We start from the raw sequence: 19,289 nt of genomic DNA on the forward strand, positions 1-19,289 counted from the left end.
GTCCAACGGGGTTTGATTGCATCAACGTTCCTTCTAAATTAACAGAATTGATGTCAGGAAAGGTTTCAAATTCTAACCTTATAAGTTACCCCTCCATTCTGAGTGAAGGGACTCTCCACCTATCAAACATTGATGTCCAATCCTATTAGTCTCTTTCAGGATGCTTAAAGGGAATCTGTCAGCAGGTTTTCCTATCTCATCTGAGAGCAGTATAATGTAGGAAAAGAGACCCTGAATCCAGCGATGTATCACTTAGTTTATGGGGTGTAGCAATTGTGATACTGTTATTAGATGTAGCAGAGCTTTGGAAGCTGCCCCCACCCAAACCACAGCTTTCTGTTAATTGTATATTGACAGTGAGCTGGTTATCAGAGGAGGGGGTGGAGCTGGACTAGGATGCTCACGAGCTGTAGTCCTTGTGTTTATCTCCTGCTGATAAAACTCTCATTGTATTAAAGCAACACACAGCCTAATAAGTGACACATCACTGAAATCTGTCTCAGCCCCTACCTCATGCTGCCCACAGATTACATAGCAAAAACCTGCTGACAGATTCCCTTTAAATGTACCACTTTCTAATTTTCTTGTTATTGAAAATCTTCTTCTTTCCCAAAAACGCTGTGATGCTTACTTTTATTATTAAAGGAGTATTCCCATCTCCAAGATCCTATCCCAATATGTAGTAGGTGTGATAATAATGTTAGTAAATACCTCCAATTAGAAATGTAGTATAGTTCTGATTCACTGTGTCATTTACCTGATGTAGGGTATTGCAGTAGCTTAAGTATCCATTGTTATGAACACTCATATAGTGACAGTCAGTTAGCTAACTGTTGGTGGTCGTAACCATGGATACCTAAACTGCTGCAATGTCCTGCCCATAAGGTAATCGACACAGCAAATCAGAATAACTATACTGCATTTCTAATTGGAGGTGTTTGCTAATATTATTATTATTACGCCCACTACATATTGGGATAGGACCTTGGAGATGGGAATACCCCTTTAACTGCTGGTTGCCTAGATTACCAGTCACATCTGCTGTGTATTCGTGGTGTCTGCACATGTGCTGTGCTTACAAGCTCTTTCCAATAGAGCACTGCTTTGAAGCTTGCCTAGATGTTGCACAGGAAAGCTGCTTATACTTGCAGCACCGGCGAGCGCACAGTTTGGGCCAGCGGCGTGAGAATGCCTCTTGTCTGAACTGTCAATCGAGCAGGAGCACACTACCCCCTGGCGAGCAGGAAGGCAAGGGAGTGGTGCACTCCTGCAGAGGTTGTTGTAAAAACCCTTTAAAATGTACCTTTAGATCATCAAAGGCTGACCAATGTGTGCAAAGTAGTCCTTTGGGATCTCTTAGGCAGTTGCTGTCCTACCCTCACAGTATATACTTACTAACAAGGTACAATAATAGCAAGTTTTCTGTACATAACCAGCTTTCTCCTATTAAGAGATGTATTGTCATTTTATATCTGATGATTTTGGGTGACTATGCAGCATGGTGCAGCCTTGGTGGGATTATCAGCGTCATGTGTGGCTCCATGTTCTTTTTGCTTGGTTTGTGGAATCTCATAGATTTTCTGAGAGTTGGTACTCACGTGCACTTTCTTATACTCTCTACTCCCCTGAGCAGAAGGTACAACATCACTATATACTGCAATAAATCCTGTAACTCTTCTCCTTTCTGTTGTCCTTCAGGAGAAGCGATCTGTGATAACCGTATTTTGGATCGTGATGTTTTTAATTGGCAACACTGGTTACCTACTTTATAGCTTCCGGTCTGAGCAGCTGTATTATAGGTGAGCTCTACCAATGCTTTTCCAAGGTCTTATTTGCTTTATTAGTTTTTTATATAATAGTATTTGGCATTGTTCTTGGTATATTTGATGCCCTTTGCAATTCAAAACATTGTAATAAATTCATTTAAAAGCACTTAGTAAGATGTGGCATGTATCCTCTATACACATAAAACCACTTTCCTAATATTATATAGATCATCTTGCCAAAGATATTACATAGCTACTACGGATGAAAATAGACAAATGTCCATCGAGTTCAACCGAGGGGTGGGAAAGAATAAAAGGAATGGGGTATTGGTAAAACCATAATGCATGTCTGACCTAAAGAGCAGGTTTTTCCCTTCTGATCCTGAGTGTCGATCAACTGGATCAACATTTAGAGCAAGAATTTTAAAGATGTCCTTAAACATTAAGTTATTTTCTTCTAAAAAAGCATATTAACCATTTTTAAAACCATTTATGTAAAACCTTTTTGAAACCATTGACTGTTCCTGCTGTGCCCAAGTTCTGAGTTAAACTGTTCCTCACATTAATAGTTTTCATGTCTCCTCTGGAGATTGAACTTTTCTTTCTCTACAGTCCAGTTGGAGGGAGTGCCCCCTTGTCTTTTGAGGGGGTTTTACATGAAACAGCTTTTGACCATGCTTTTTGTATGGGCCATTTATGTACTTGTGCAAGTTAATCATGTTCACCCTTAGACATCTCTTCTCAAAGCTAAATACACTTAATTCCTTTAATCTTTCCTCATAACTAAGACCCTCCATGCCCCTTATCATTTTTGCAGCTGTTCTTTGTAGTTTTTCTAAGTCCAGGACATCCTTATTATGAATTGTTGCCCAGAACAGAACTGCATATTCCAGTTGAGGTCACACTAACACTTTATATAATGGTAGTATTACTTCATGTCCGATAAGTCCACAACTCTATTCATTATTGACCGTATCCTGCTGGCTTTAGAAGCTGCTGACTGACATTGCGTTCTGTTATTTAGTCTGTGATTTACAAGTACACCCAGATCCTTCTGTACGAGTGACTCTCCTAGTTTTACTCCCCCTAGACTATATGATGCCCACATATCAGTGCCCATTTGTAATACTTTACATTTATCCACATTTAACCTTATCTGTCAAGTGAATGCCCACACACTAAGTTTGTCCAAGTCAGCTTGTATTTTTCTTTCATATACTACCCTGTATAATATAGTTTGGTGTCATCTGCAAAAATAATAGAAACATTATTAATCCCTTCTTCTATATAATTAACAAATAAGTTGAATCATAGCAGATCATCACTGGACCTTGGGGTAACCGAAGTGCATTCAGAATAGCAGTCATTCATCACAACTCCCTTTTTTTAGGTTACAATCCAATCACAAAGCAAACTTTCTAAGTCTGTAGACCATAATTCACACATTAAGTGTTTATGTAGGACAGTGTCAAATGATTTTACTAATTGCCGAAACACTATATCCACAGCTACCCCTCCGTCCAGGTTTCTAAAACATAAACTTAAAAACTTAAATTAGTTTGACGACTTCTGTCCGCAGTAAAACCATGTTTGATATCACTTATGTTATTTTCTATCACATACTCTTGTTCCTTACAAACTTCTCGAACATTTTTTCCTCAATGGATGTTAAGCTTACTGGTTTATAATTGCCCAGGAAAGATCTACAGCTCTTTTTGGAAATTGGCGCCACATTAGTTTTAAGCTAGTCACTAGAGATTTTCTAAAAGTTATGGCACAGCAATAACTTCGCTAAGTTCCTTAATAACTCTTGGATGCAGCACATTTGGGCTCAGGGCTCTTGTGCCTTGTTCACATTGAGCCACTTTATGTTGGCTTCAGAGGTTTTAAAGGCTTTGTCCGACAACATCTTTTGAGGAGTGCACCGCTTTCCTGCCTTATTTCTGCTTGTAGAGTGGCAGTTTGAAACAGCATATCATCTTCGTGCCATTGGCCTGAGCTGTATGCTCTCGATGCTGCCATATGTTTCAGCTTTGCTTCTGCAGCATTCGAGGAACAGAGTATCACTGCAAGTTTCCAGAATCAGGAGCTAACAGCGTACTCCAGTAATCCCAGTCAGCTACAGTGCAGTGTTTACAAGACCAGCTTCTAAGCACTGCACATGTTCGACCACTGCTGCTAGACTGCAGCAGTGGCCAATTTCCTAAACAACGAGCCTTAAACAATAAAATAAACAATTACTCAATTTTGAAAACAGGAATTTCAAGAACTAATAAGTAAATTGCAAAGTTGCTTGACAGAAGTATTTAAAATATACCAGTACTTAAAAAAAATAGAAACCTTTAAGAATATAAGATATAAACAATGTAACCACTAAAATCAAAGAACCAGAGAAGTGAGAGTAGACAGAGATCGCATTCACATCTAACCTATATATGAAGAGTACAGTTTTACAAAACTCCATTCACACACTACGGGAGAAGTCTATATAAATCTGAGGATTTTGTACAATATATGTTGCAGATTTCTTCTGAATTTGCCACAGATTCGCGTTTAAGTGGACCTTTCACCAAATGTTTCATGTTGAACTGGACACAGAATGTAATAGTAGCAACAGAGTGGAAATTTTAATTTTGCCTCTGTTGCAGGGATATTAGCAATCATAGTATTTGACATCTAATGAGTTAACTTTTTTTAATGAGTGTTATCAGGGTTTTCACTGGGGGCGTGTATGTTTTCCCACTGTATGATACTGACCAATCATAAGCAAGCAGCAACACACTGGAGCAAGTAGAACACGCCCCCACCAATACCATAGGTTTCTCAGCTATGGTGGGGTTGTGTTCTTCTTCCATTTGAGTGTTGCTGCCTGCTTATAATTGGTCGGCATCATACAAGGGGTGTAAGTACACGCCCCCCAATGAAAACTGTCTAACACCCACTTGGATTTTAAAGAAAAATATTAACTGATTAGGTGCCAAATACTTTGATGGCTAATATCTCAGCAATGGAGAGGCCAAAAAAATGATTCCGCTCTGCAGCCACTATTATATTTTAGGTCCTGTTCAACATGAATAATTTGACTAATTCTGCAGCTGGAAGTACCCACAATGTCTGAACTCTGCAGTACATGTTTATTTGTAAGTTTTGCCATTCATGAAGACTAATAGATAGAGAAAATATTTTCTTCATTTTCTGTTCAATATTTTATTTCATTTCTCGCTTTTATATTTTAGGTTATCACTTAGCCACGTGTGGTGTGAGTATTTTGAGTTTTGTTTGTATCTTTTTTTTTTTTACATTTCTTTTCATGTTATTTTTTTATTTTTCCATTACTGTTTTTTTTTCTTTCTGTTTTGCAAACTTATCAAAAGCATGTCCTAGATAGATAGAGTGAAGAATGAGCTGTAAGTCAGAGATCACTGCAGTAAGATGAAGAACATGCCCGTCACATCAGGCTGGACTGATTGTTCTGCGCTCAGTGAAGGTCATTTCTCTACCATTGCTATCTTGTAATTGGGACAAAGTGTCAAGATGCTGCTCTGGGGGCCTACTTGGTTTGTTCAAAGCAAAGTCAGTGACAGCACGGTGATTATTCTTTGTCTGTACTGGCTTTATAATAGTAAACTGTATATAAACTTAAAAGTGGACACGAAGAACCCTGCAGCTACACAGTAAATCCTGGAGATCACTTCTGATCCACTTCATCTTTTGTGTAGCTTTCACTTGTGCATCGTTTGCTTTATGTTTTAACCTCTTTTTTTAACCCATCACTTTCATTGTGAGATTCATTGTAATGAGAGCAATAATCCATACTTTTAACTACTTCAGTGAAAAACCCAAAGTTCTGACTTTTAGCAATTCTGTGTGTCATTTGGTTAATTAATGCAGTATTTATTATTAACCCTGGATGGAACTGCATGTTTTTTTACACAACTGTGTCATAAGCTATGAGGTCATATATCATCGGTCTCCACATAACTTTTGAAGACTTTTTCCTATAACCAGAACCTTTTAGAAGTCACATACTATTGCTCTCCTATCATTCTTGCCCTTCTAAAGGGCACGGCCACCTATAGGATGGCATGTAACTGGACACATCATGCAGCTTTGTCACCTTATCTAGTTTTCTGTGTGGTATGTTACTATGGAGGAGGCTGAATGATGCAAATTAAGGCTTCAAATAAGCTGTCCGCCTCCAGTAGGAGTATACATCCGAAAATGATCCACGACAGCGCACATGGTGACTCCGTCTGCTCCATTATAGTCAATGGCCCCGTTGGCAGATACGCCAGAATCCCGTTTTATGGGGGTGTTCGGTCGTAAGCCCCAACAGGGCCACTGACTTAGGAAAACACGCTGTGTGACAGGACCCTTGGGTACTTTTTAGCATTAAGAACATTGTTGTTGTCTAAGGGGAGGCTACAGGAAGTCCAAGGTAGTCTAAAATCTATCTTGTGCCTCAATGACAGCCACCGTATACCTCCACCATGCTTTATACTACATCTCTGGTTTATAGAAGCATGTGACAGTCTATCTGTGCATGGACAGTTGATCAGAAAGCTATCAGACGAGCAGAATAAGCCTTAGTAAAGGGGGCAGCAAAATGTCTAGAATACAGCAAGAGGCTGCAATGTGTGAAGGAATTCATACATTAGTCTTCTGCTCTCTTCATATCGGCATCATGGCTTCTGATTACAGATGAGCGAATGTGCTCGGTTAACCCTTTAATCAAGCACGCTCGAGTCCTAACCGAGTATCTTCAGCGTTCTCTAAAACTATGTTCGAGTCGCCGCGGCTGCATGTCTTGCAGCTATTACACAGCTGCGACACATGCAGGGATTGCCTAACAAACAGGCAATCCCTGCATGTGTCGCAGCTGTCTAACAGCCGCAAGACATGCAGCCGCGGCAACTCGAACATAGTTTTCTAGCACGCCGAAGATACTCGGTTAGGTCCGTAAGCCAGCCAGCTCCTGCCCGCCCCACATAGCGCATGTGTTCCATGAAGCAGAAGATTGGATTTCGGGTCTTCAGGACAGGCGAGTATGGCTCTGTTGCGACTCTGTGTGACCCCTTCCACCACATCACCGCCTCTTCCCCATCCCCTTCCTCACTTTTCCCCTCCCCCGTTCCCTTAATCTTAGGGTAGTTTGAGAGTGCATGTGAGGACAGCTAAGACTGGGGCTCGGTGGTTTAGGGGAGGGGCTCGGACCTGTGATGCCCGGCTGCCGGGTCCTGTCAGCAGCTTGGAGTTCCACTGTGACAAGCTCTGTAGGTAATTTGCTGCTGTGCGGCGTGCCGTTTCAGTCCGCTCTGCTGTTCTTCAGGCATCGCGCCCTACTCTCTCTGTACTGGGATCGCTTGATTACCTGGGTCAGGTAGCGTGAACCGCCTGCTTGAGCTCGTGATTTAGCCCAGTCGTTAACCGAACTAATCAGGTTGTCCAGGACCCTGGTTACTGTTGTGGAACGTTTGCCAATGGAGGTTGCCATCCTGGGAGTTCTGACTGCCGCTGCAAATGATTCTGACCCTCCTCCCACAGCGCACCAGTATGGCCGGTCTCAGCCGAGATCCAAGCTTCTTAGCTTTACCTCATCCTCCAGGTCTCCTTCCTGGGGAAGACGTCAAAGATCTTTTCCCCCTCTCAGAAAGTATGTTCCCCCCAACGCTCGAACTCTGGTGGGGGTCAGGGGGGATTCCCTCTTGAGAGGAACAGCAAGGATTTGGATTTCTGGATAACGTAGGGAATTACCTATACGATGGTCTACTTGCTAGAGATGGGGTGCACCTTACCAAAACTGGAAAACACATATTTGAAAGTCGCCTTGCTGCACTCATAAGGAGAGCTTTAAACTAGAACATTGTGAGAAGGGAAGCAAAAGGCCAGGGAAAGCCATACAGCGAACAAATACTATTGAGAGCTCTGCTATTAGAAGTGGAAAGTAAGAACAAAGACAAAATAATCAGAATAATAAAAATATTGGAGAAAGAGAAACCGATCACAAACTAAGGTGTTTCTATACAAATGCACAGAGCATGAGCAGCAAACAAGGAGAATTGGAGCTACTAACGCAGGAAAAGAAATATGATGTCAATGGCATCATTGAAACTTGGTGGGATGATGCACATGATTGGAATTCAAGGCTAGAAGGATACAACTTATTTGCTAGAAACAGACTTAATAAATGGGGAGGAGGTGTTGCATTGTATGTTAGAAAAGCGTATATCTCCACAGCGATTGAAGTTTCACAGAGTTCTGTGGAAACTGTTTGGGTAAGAATACAAGGAGAGAACAACTTAAATGACACCATTGTAGGCATTTACTAAAGGCCACCTGGACAAGCTGAAGATAAGGATGAACTCTTTATGAATCAGATGGCTAAGTTATGAAAAAAAATATGACATAGTGATCATGGGAGATTTCAACTATCCAGACATTTGTTGAGAATCTCTCTCAGGCAAAAGTAACAGGTCCAGCAAAATTATCCACTCTTGCTGACCACTTTATCTTCCAAAAGGTAGTAGAGAGAACAAGGGGATCTGCTACCTTGGATCTAATTCTCATAAACAAGGTAAGGGTGAGTGGGACCCTGGGTGGGTGGGACCCTATGAAGCAGCTATCATAGAATTTTGGATAACTAGAGGAGGAAGACCTGTGAAGAGTCAGACTTTAAGGTTGGACTTCAGAAACGCAGATTTTAAGGGACTCAGAAAGAGGACAGGAGGGATCCAATGATTGGATGTCCCTAAGGATAGAAATGTCCAGGAAGGATGGGAAATTTAGAAAAATGAGACTCAAAGCACAATCGTTAACAATCCCTAAAAGAGGGAAGAATAGGAAGCATTTAAGGAAACCAGGATGGATGAACACAGAACTTAGACACGTGCTAAAAAGGAAGAAAGAAATGTTTATCAAATGGAAAGAGTGAGGAATATCTGAAGAAAAAAATAATGCTGTCTGCAGAACCTGCAGGGCACACATCAGATTAGCTAAAGCTGATAATGAATTAAGGCTTGCAAGAGATGTGAAAAGCAATAATAGAGGATTTTGGGGGTATGTCAAAAGTAAAAGAAAAGACAAAGATGCTATAGGATTTTTACAGGATAAAAATGGTAAAGTGGTAAAAAATAATGCTGAGAAGATCGAACTTTTAAATTCCTATTTTGCTTCTGTGTTCTCTAAGAAAGTAAATGTAACATCAACTGATCTTCACAGTACTATTGAAGGAATAGAACAATCCACACTATCTATAAACAGAGAGATAGAGAGGGAATACTTAGCTAACATGAATTCAAATCTCCAGGTCCAGATGACTTACATCCTAGGGTACTAAAGGAGATGGCAGAGGAAATTATTGAACCACTCTCCATAATCTTTGAAAATTCTTTGAGAACAGGAGAAGTCCCAGAAAACTGGAAAAGAGCGAATGTTGTCCCTATCTTCAAAAAGGGCAAGAAGGTGGACCCAGGGAACTAGGTTTGTGAGCCTTACTTCTATACCAGGAAAGATTTTTGAACAAATTATTAAGCAACATGTATGCAAGTACCTTTATGAGAATTAAGTGATTAACCAGAGCCAGCATGGTTTTGTAACTAATAAGTCATGTTAGACTAACTTAATTTCCTTCTATAACAGAATCACTGACTGGGTGGATCAGGGAAACACGGTAGATATAGTATATCTTGACTTCAGCAAAGTATATCATACCATCTCTATTGACAAAATGACCAACTATGGAATGGACAAGGCAACTGGTAGGTGGATTCATAACTGGTCATAAATGGTTGCACATCCAGTTGGAAGAATGTCTCAAGTGGGGTACCACAAGGCTCTGTCCTGGGCCCTGTCTTGTTCAACATCTTTATCAATGATTTAGATGAAGGCATTGAGGGTAAACTGATTACATTTGCTGATGACACAAATCTAGGAGGGATAGCTAATACTAGAGAAGAGAGAGAGGATTCAAAAAGATCTAAACAAACTGGAACTGTGGACAGCAACTAACAGAATGGTTTTTAACAAGGAGAAATGCAAAGTCCTACATCTGGGTAAGAAAAATTAAAAAAAGCATATACAGAATGGAAGGAATAGGGCTAAGCAACACCACATGTGAAAAAGACGTGGGTTTACAAATAGATCACAGACAGAACATGAGTCAACAGTTTGATGCAGCAGCAAAAAAAAGCAAACACAATTCTGGGTTGCATTAACAGAAGCATACAGTCTAGATCACATGAAGTACTTATCCCCCTCTACTCCTCTTTGGTCAGGCTTCATCTGGAGTAATGTGTCCAGTTCTGGGCACCACATCTTAAAAAAGACATGAAGAAACTGGAGCAAGTTCAGAAAAGAGCGACCAGAATGGTGACTGGTCAGCAAACAATGTCCTATGAGGAACAGTTAGAGGATTTAGGAATGTTTAGCTTGCAAAAGAGAAGACTGAGAGGAGACTTAATAGCTGTCTACAAATATCTCAAGGGCTGTTAACCCTAGAACGCATACCTGGGGCCTCGCAGGCCCGCCCTGTTAATTGTTTTCTATTTTCTGCAAGATTACTTTAGTTAGAATTTTGAAATTCTAGGTATTCCTCAGGTATATAGTTGTTTGTCATTTTTGTTTGAGTTATTCCATGTTATTTGCACAAAGGCCCCAGGTATGTGAAAAAGTAGATTTTTATGGTCATGCGTTCTAGGGTTAAACTGTAGAGGGATCAGCTTTATTCTCATTTGCATAAAGAAAGACTAGAAGCAATGGCATGAAACTGAATGGGAGAAGATACGGATTAGGTATTAGAAAAAACTTTTTGACAGGGTGATTAACGAGTGGAACAGGCTGCAATGAGAGATGATGAGTTCTCCTGCAATGGAAGTCTTCAAACAGAGGCTGGATAGACCTCTGTCTGAGATGGTTTAGTGAATACTGCATTGAGCAGGGGGTTGGACCAGATGACCCTGGAGGTCCCCTCCAACTCAAACATTCCATGATTGCTGACGCTACGGGTGGCAGAAGTACCCTCCTTCCACAGGCCAGCCCAGCCATCCATTTCAAAGACTGGGGGCATTGCAGTTCCGCCCCTTTCAAGATTTTCCAGCTCTGGGAGATTTTGGCCTTCAGGTCAGATCCAGAGTCTCCCATAGGTCAAGGAGATCATTAAAACCTACACCCGCTGGGCATTCCCTCGGATCGGGTGGTAAGTCCTCTGCTTCGAGAGGCAGTAGAGGAGTTAACATCTGACTGGCGGCCCCCACACAGGGATTTTTTCCAGGTGGGTGGCCGCCTTCTCCTCTTCAAGGAGGTATGGCTGGGGGCGGTGAGCGACTTATGGGTCAGAGAGGTTGTCTCTTCTGGCTACAGAATAAAGTTTGTTCACTCTTCCTCGAGATCGTTTTTTCAGATCTCGTCCCCTCAGTTCCCCTCAGTATAAGAGACAGTTTCGATCAATCGATAGCATCAATGCTTCAGGCATAAGTAATCATGAGGGTTCCTCTTTCAGAACACTTCATAGGGGTCTATTCAAACCTATTCATTATCCCGAAAATGTACGACCCATTCTGGATCTAAGACAGCTGAACAAATGGTGCTGCTGCATCATTTCAGGATGGAGTCTGTCCGCTTAGTCGTGTCATCCATGGAGGCAACCGCACCCAGGGTGTTTTACAAAGGTTCTTATCCCAGTTATGGGTTTGCTTCAGACCACGAGGGTGGTGGTAATCCCCTATCTGGACGATATTCTGGTCAAGGCGCCTTCTTTTTCTCAGAATCTGGAGAGTTTGCTGATTATTTCAGATTCCCTGGAACAATTCGGATGGATTTTCAACAGGGCGAAATTTGCATTAATTACAACACAGCGGCTTCTGTTTCTAGGGATGATATTCAACACAGTTCAATCTTCCTTCCGGAGGAGAAGAAATTAGTGCTGCAATCCTCTGTACGAATTCTGAAGCAACCAGAGAGACATTCTCTCCGGTTTTGCATGAGAGTCTTGGGAAATATGGTAGCAACGCTCGTGGCAGCCCCGTTTTCACAGTTTTATTCAAGGCCTCTGTAGAACACACTTTTGGTCTGTTGGGACAGGTCAATGCAGTCTCTAGACCGTCCAGTCCTCTTTCCACTTCACTGTCGCCATTCTCTCAGGTGGTGGTTGACGTCGCCCCTATTAATCCAGGCAACGTTGTTCCTTCTTCCCCATCCGGTGGTATGTTCTGATGCCAGTCTTATCTGATGGGGGGTCATCTTCCTCTATTTGTCAGTTCAGGGATCCTGGAACAGTCAGGAGAGACTCCTTCTGATCAATGTGAAGGAGCCGTCCATCTGGCTCTTCTACATTGGCAGCACCTGATTCTAAGATTGCCCATGGATTGCCCCAGGATCCAGTCAGACAATGCCACTTCAGTGACCTATATCAACTGTCAAGGAGGGACATGGAGTCTATCCGCCATGTCAGAGGTGGCGGAGATACTGAAATGGGCAGAGGACAAAGTTCCTCTGATCTCGGTGGTTCATATATCCAGAGTGGACAACTGTGCGGCTGACATCTTAAGCCACCATTGTTTCAGAGAGATGTGGCCTCTAGACCTGAGGTCAGGATCTTTCTTCAAGGGATAGGGTGGTCTAGCGCGCGCTATCGGCCTTCCCTTGATCCATGGGAACTTAATCGAGTCTTGGAGACTCTTCAGTCTCCACCATTTGAGCCCTTCAGGGAGATTTTTGCCCTTCATCTTGCTTATAAGGAAGTGTTCCTTATAGCCATCACCTCTATTAGGAGAGTATTAGAGCTTGCCGCTCTCTTTTGTTGAGCTCTTTACCTTGTCCTAATATGTCTTTAGCCAAAGTGAGCATTTATATGTGCTTTTTAAATATTTGTATGCCCCAGGATAAGGTAATGTTGAGACCTGTTCTGTCCTTCCTCCCCAAGGTGGTTTCGGCTTTCCACCTTAACAAGGACGTTGTCTTGCCTTCCTTTTGTCCTGCACCTTCTCATCTAATCGAAAAGGCTCTGTTCAAATTAGATATGGTCAGGGCTGTACGGTGCTATTTATCAGACAGTCTGATTCCTTGTTTGTCATACCAGATGGCCCTCGCAGGGGCAACTGTTGCTCGTTGGATTAGAGCAGCCATCATTCAAGCCTAGAAAGCGAAGGCCAGGACGCCTCCTTTTAGGGTTTTTTCCTTTTGTGGGCTTCTTGGGCAGTTTGGCACCAGGCTCAGGTCCTGCAACTCTGTGAAGCAACTACTTGGTCATCTGTACATTCCTTCTCAAAATTTTACAGGGTCCACACCTTTGCTTCTGCGGATGCAAGTCTTGGCAGGAAGATTTTGCATGTGACTTCAGCCTGAGCAAGAGTGAAGGATCTGATAGTAACAGTATATTATTTTTTTTTCCACCCCAGGGACACCATTAGGACATCCCATGGTTCCCTGGTCCCCCAATGAAGCAGCGAAGAAATAAAGATTTTTGGTACTCGCCGTAAAATCTGTTTCTCGATAGTCTTCATTGGGGGACACAACACCCACCCTTAGTGTCCCATTTGGGCCTGCATTTAGGTTGTTTTCTTCTCTCAATGTGTAATTTAATCACTTTTTACAAATGCTTTATTATTTTATTTTGGGTTTTTTGCTTCTCCTACTGCTTTCTCACTAAACTGAGGGAGGTATAGTCTGCTGTGGAGGAGCCAATTTTCATTGAGAATGTAATAATAGTGTTAGTCTCAAGGTGACAGCAGACTATCTTATGGTTCTCTGTGTCCTCCAGTGAAGACTATCGAGAAACAGATTTTACAGTGAGTACCAGAAATCTTTATTTCTCCAAACATTATTTAACCCCATAGTGCTAAATTATAGATATATCCATTATGAGTGCTGTTAAATGAATACCTAAAGATGACCGTTTACCAGATTTTTCGTGTTGAACTGGACACCCAATGTAATAGTGACAGCAAAATGAAATAAAACTTTTTTTTTTTTTTGCTTTTCCATTGCAGAGATATTAGCAATCAAAGTATTTGGCACTTTATCTGCTAACACCCACATGGACTTAAAAAAAAGTTATCAGATGGTTTTCACTGGGGGCATGTACTTTATCCCCTGTATGATACTGACCAACCATAAGCAGGTAGCAACACTCTGGAGAAAGAAGAACATACCCCCACCATAGTTTTGAGCATGTTTCTTAGTATGTGAGATGTATAATGTCAGACAGCTCTGATCTAATGGTCTAACCTACTGCATGGGGGGAGTGGCAGTGAAGCTAAGTGGAGCATGTGGTTGCCGTTTTGGTCCTTCTATTAAGGCCCCGTCACTCTTAGCGACGCTGCAACGATCCCGACAACGATACGACCTGTCAGGGATCGTTGCTGCGTCGCTATGTGGTCGCTGGTGAGCTGTCAAACAGGCAGGCTCACCAACGATCAGGGGAGCAGCGACATCGTGGAAAGAATCTTTCCACGATGTCCTGCTCCTGGTTACCAGCCTGCTGAAGCAGGAGCAGGCTGGTAACTATGGTAAACATCGGGTTACTAGGGGCACACGCGCACCTAGTAACCCGTTGTTTATCGTGGTTACCACTCTGCTACGGTGAGCGGGAGGTTACCTCTCACTTTAGCAGGCTGGTAACCATGATGAACAACGGGTTACTAAGTGCGCGTGTGCCCCTAGTAACCCGATGTTTATCATGGTTACCAGCCTGATCGCTGGTCACACACAGCGATGTGTGCTGACCAGCGGGAGAGCAATGACCAAAAAATGGTCCAGGACACTTTGCAGCGATCAGCGACCTCACAGCAGGGGCCTGATCATTGCAAAGTGTCACACATAGCGACAGCGCTGGTGAGGTCGCTGTTGCGTCACCAAAACCGTGACACAGCAGCGATCTCGCTATGTGAGACGGGGGCTTTAGACCCAGCCAGAAGCTGGCAGACATAATACACTGCCATACAGAGGTATCATATTGTGTTATATGAGCTATACGAGTCATTTGAGTTGTGTTTACCACCAGACGTTATAATGTAGGTATATTCTGTTCTCTTAGTGAGAGATAAGATTGGCCATTATTAGCTTATTGAAGATCCATTATGTTTTGTTCTGCCTCACAGACAATCTCCCGACTTTTAGACAGTTTATTTAGCTGTCTTCTTCCCGCTTCTGATCCCTTTAGTTTAACATCGGAGCCATAGAATAGAGGCAATTTCATTGTCTCAGCTGACAGGTTATTGTACGTATAGTGTGCACTATACCCACGACTAAATCTTGTCAGATAGGATAGTTTAATCTTTACGACGATGCTGATTACAGGTATCAAAGTAATGGGCAATTTGCAGAGGCAACAAATCCCCGGAGGCCAACATTCTCACGTTACATGGCTCTAATTGGCTTATTTGTGGATGATGTCAAGCTCTGTAAACCAAGGCATTTAGGGACATGCAACTTCTACCTTCTTTCTAAACTTACCTGTGTCTTTGGATTCCTCTGATCATTAATTGTCTGTAAAGTTTAGCTTCATTGTCTAATCAAAAGTTTTCTTATAATGTATATATTGAATATGGTAATGTTTCTCTTCCATCTGCAGCCTTATCTTTCTGAAGCCAAACTTAGGGGCCATGGATTTCTTCGAGCTCATGTGGATCGTGGGCATCTCGGACTTTGTTCTGAAATACATCACAGTATCTCTGAAGTGTGTGATCCTCGCTCTTCCGAGGATTGTCATAGCTGTGAAATCTAAGGTAACTGAGCCTGTGCTAATTTCTATCCTACCATCTCCACTTTAGTTTATTTATGGGCCTTTGGCCCGGTCTCGAGCCATGGCGACTTGATGAATGAACGATCTGTAGGAAGATTTATCTTGTGCAAGCCTAGATAGGTCCACCAAGGTCTTCTCTGCCGTTATCTTAATAGTATCAAGCCATTGGATTGCTGGTCTTCATCTTCGCCTTGTTCCTTCTATTCTTCTGACCATGATGTCCTTCTCCAGTGATTGCTCTCTTTGTATGATGTATCCAAAGTAGGCAAATCGTAGGTTGGTGATCCTTGCTTCGAGTACCATCTTCACCACACCAGTTTAATCACATCATCTTTCATCGATAGGTTGGTAAAGGGCAGGTGCACATGCTTTTTTTCATTGCTTAGCGCATTTTGCAATTTAGTCCAGATTTCATTTTTCTTGTGAAGTTAAAAGGGTATTGTAGTTAAAATGGCAGCCGTCATTTATACGATTGGATTTTTTATCAGTATAAATTATTTATAGATTTTGATCAGTTTAAGATACATCATTATACCAAAAGCCACCCTTGTAGCCTTGTGGCTTTACACTGGAACATGACTAAGATACTGGGTATTTTAGAAAAACAAATGGCACAGTGTTTGACATGTGTACATTATGAATGCTGTGTGTGCTGATCCTTGCTTTCCCTGGGAAAGAGAAGCAAGTTAATATGAGCATCACCCCAGGGAACGCAAAGAGCAGCACATCATAGTGTATATAACTGCTGCATGGGAAATGTAGTCCTAATAGCCGCATATGAATTAGGAAACCAGTCCTGTGCATGTCGGCTGAGTGAGATGGTGGTACCACCTGGGGGTAGTGCCAAGGTGCTGTCTATAATGTATGTATTACACAGATATTGTGCAAAAAAGAGAAAAAAACGGCACCATTCATAACTCACACGACTTGAAAGGATAACGGCACACACCTCGCGATTATACGGGAACTTTGGGTTCTTCACCAAACTCAAGATTTTCGTAAGACTTTGAAGAGAGGAAAGGCGGCACTCTCTGCCCCATAAAAATGTATTTTATTGCAAAATAATTAAAAAATGGATGCAGGAGAATGCAGGTGCAAGAGACGGTTTCTATGCGGCAGAGAGTGCTGCCTTTCCTTTCCTGGAAGTCTTATGAAAATCTTGCATTTGGTGAAGCACCCGGAGTTCCCATATAATCGGGAGGTGTGTGCCGTTACCCTTTCAAGTCGTGTGTGTTATGAATGGTGCCATTTTTTCTCTTTTTTTGCTCATTGTTAGGACTGAATTCACACCGTGCACATTTCTACTATCTCCACCATGAATATGGATGCAAGTGGCACAGAGGTTGAACACCCTGCGATCTTAAATGGAGTACAGGCAGGAAGAGAACATGCTTTTTTCACAGACTGCAATCACAAAGACGACCTCCAAATTATTAGTACCAAGTCCTTGGAATTCAAGGCAATGAATTTGGCTGAAAAAGAGGTGCGGTTGTTTTGGACTGTCAAGTCCTTGAAATCATTTGATGAATGTGAACGAGTACCTAGGGGTTTACATGTCTATAAGGACATTTCCCACTATCAGGACAATAAGGAATTTGTGTCCGAATGGGAACACATTCATTTGGCTTGTTCTAAGAATCTTTTAACGCTTACTCCGAAATGGACCAGATGAAGCACCATTGTGTGTGAAACAGCCGTCGTCCGTCTCTTGCACCTGCATTCTCCTGCATCCATTTTTTTAATGATTTTGCAATAAAATCCATTTTTATGGGACAGAGAGTGCCACCTTTCCTCTCTTCGAAATATTACACAGATATGTCCAACGTTAAGTTAACCTTTCTTGAATTGCTTCAAGGTGATTTACATTTTTCACACAAGAGATGCCCAAATGGTTCGCTGCTTCTCCAGTCTCTTTGTTTTGGGTGAAAGCTTTCATGTCATGATCATAGCGCACATCACCACTGCAGCCAGTCATTGAGCTCAGTGACTCTGCTGATGTAGGTGGCACAAGCCACAGAGCTCAATGATGAACTGCAGCTGTGATGTGATGTAATCGTGAACTCACGCAGCCAAAGCACAGAGACAGGAGCAGTGGTGAGTTCACGAGCACAGTGCTTAGCACCACTGCAGTTGATCACTGAGCTCCATAGTTTGTGCCATCTACATCAGCAGAGTCAGTGAGCTCAGTGATTGACTGCAGCGCTGATACGCTGTGTTTGTTGGCGATCCAACCCTGGACTGGAGCAGGGTGTGTTCTATATGAGCTTAATATTTTACAATAATGCAATCACTTGAGCACCTCTTTTTTGAAAGTGGAAAACCCCTTTAAGTTATACAATATGTCATTCTAACAATTCAATACAATCGTGTGCCGTCCAGTAAAAATATACATGATGGATGGCATGTTTCACATGCGTCGATCACAACCATCAGTAAATAAAAGCCCACCTTCATCTGTCTAACTTTTCAGCTGTATTAGTTACTATTAAGTATTCATCTAATGGGTTAAACAATGGGGATCTGACTGATCTGATCCTAAGTTTTATAAAGAGCCGGGCTATGTGTATCGGCTGCCCTTCTGCTGCTGACCTCGGTGGTACCATACAGCACCCATGAGATCAGTATGATGAATATAACAGTTAGGGGGCACTCGGTAACCCTTGTTTGTCGCCGATGGGTATACACCATTGACTGAGGTGGTTAATGTCTCCTGATCAAGGTGACTCCTCTGAAATAACATACTGATCATTTCTGCACTAACTGCAATGTTCATATAAGCATTAGCTTATAGGAAGGATTTGGAAAGTCTGTATACTGCTATAGTCGTATTCATTAGGATCATTTATTTGACGTCATCAAAGGCGTAACTTTAATAGGGCTGCACCAGCAGCAGTCTGACACGGTGCCTAAAGGGGCTCTAAGGCTGCATATATACACTGCTCAATAAAAATAAAGGGAACACTTAAACAACAGAATATAACTCCAAGTAAATCAAACTTCTGTGAAATCAAACTGTCCACTTAGGAAGCAACACTGATTGACAATCAATTTCACATTCTGTTGTGCAAATGGAATAGACAATAGATGGAAATTATTGGCAATTATCAAGACACACTCAATAAAGGAGTGGTTCTGCAGGTGGGCACCACAGACCACATCTCAGTACCAATGCTTTCTGGCTGATGTTTTGGTTACTTTTGAATGTTGGTTGTGCTTTCACACTCGTTCTAGCATGAGACGGACTCTACAACCCACAGAAGTTGCTCAGGTAGTGCAGCTCATCCAGGATGGCACATCAATGCGAGCTGTGGCAAGAAGGTTTGCTGTGTCTGTCAGCTTAGTGTCCAGATGCTGGAGACGCTACCAGGAAACGTGGAGGGGGCCATAGGAGGGCAACAACCCAGCAGCAGGACCGCTACCTTCCCCTTTGTGCAAGGAGGAACAGGAGGAGCACCTCCAGAGCCCTGCAAAATGACCTTCAGCTGGCCACAAATGTGCATGTGTCTGAACAAATGGTTAGAAACCGACTCCATGAGGGTGGTATGAGGGCCCGACGTCCACAGATGGGGGTTGTGCTCACAGCCCAACGCCATGCAGAAAGCTTGGCATTTGCCACAGAACACCAGGATTGTCAAAGTCGCCACTGGCGCCCTGTGCTCTTCACAGATGAAAGCAGGTTCACACTGAGCACATGTGACAGACGTGACAGAGTCTGGAGACGCTGTGGAGAGCGATCTGCTGCCTGCAACATCCTTCAGCATGACTGGTTTGGCAGTGGATCAGTA

The 19,289-nt window shown here is 42.4% G+C and overlaps 1 protein-coding gene across 1 annotated transcript in view; it reads left to right on the top strand.

Annotated features, from left to right (window-relative positions):
• Positions 1-19,289, top strand: part of RNFT2 (ring finger protein, transmembrane 2) — a 92,186-nt gene that overhangs the window by 21,753 nt on the left and 51,144 nt on the right. Inside the window, exons 5-6 of the mRNA XM_073676365.1 lie at positions 1,699-1,799; positions 15,334-15,487. Of these exons, the coding sequence (XP_073532466.1) occupies positions 1,699-1,799; positions 15,334-15,487 (255 nt within the window). The remainder of the gene's footprint in view (positions 1-1,698; positions 1,800-15,333; positions 15,488-19,289) is intronic.

This window comes from Phyllobates terribilis, unplaced genomic scaffold, assembly GCF_046119375.1.
Source record: "Phyllobates terribilis strain yellow unplaced genomic scaffold, ASM4611937v1 Scaffold_1__5_contigs__length_1240528914, whole genome shotgun sequence".
NCBI classification, from domain to species: domain Eukaryota; kingdom Metazoa; phylum Chordata; class Amphibia; order Anura; family Dendrobatidae; genus Phyllobates; species Phyllobates terribilis.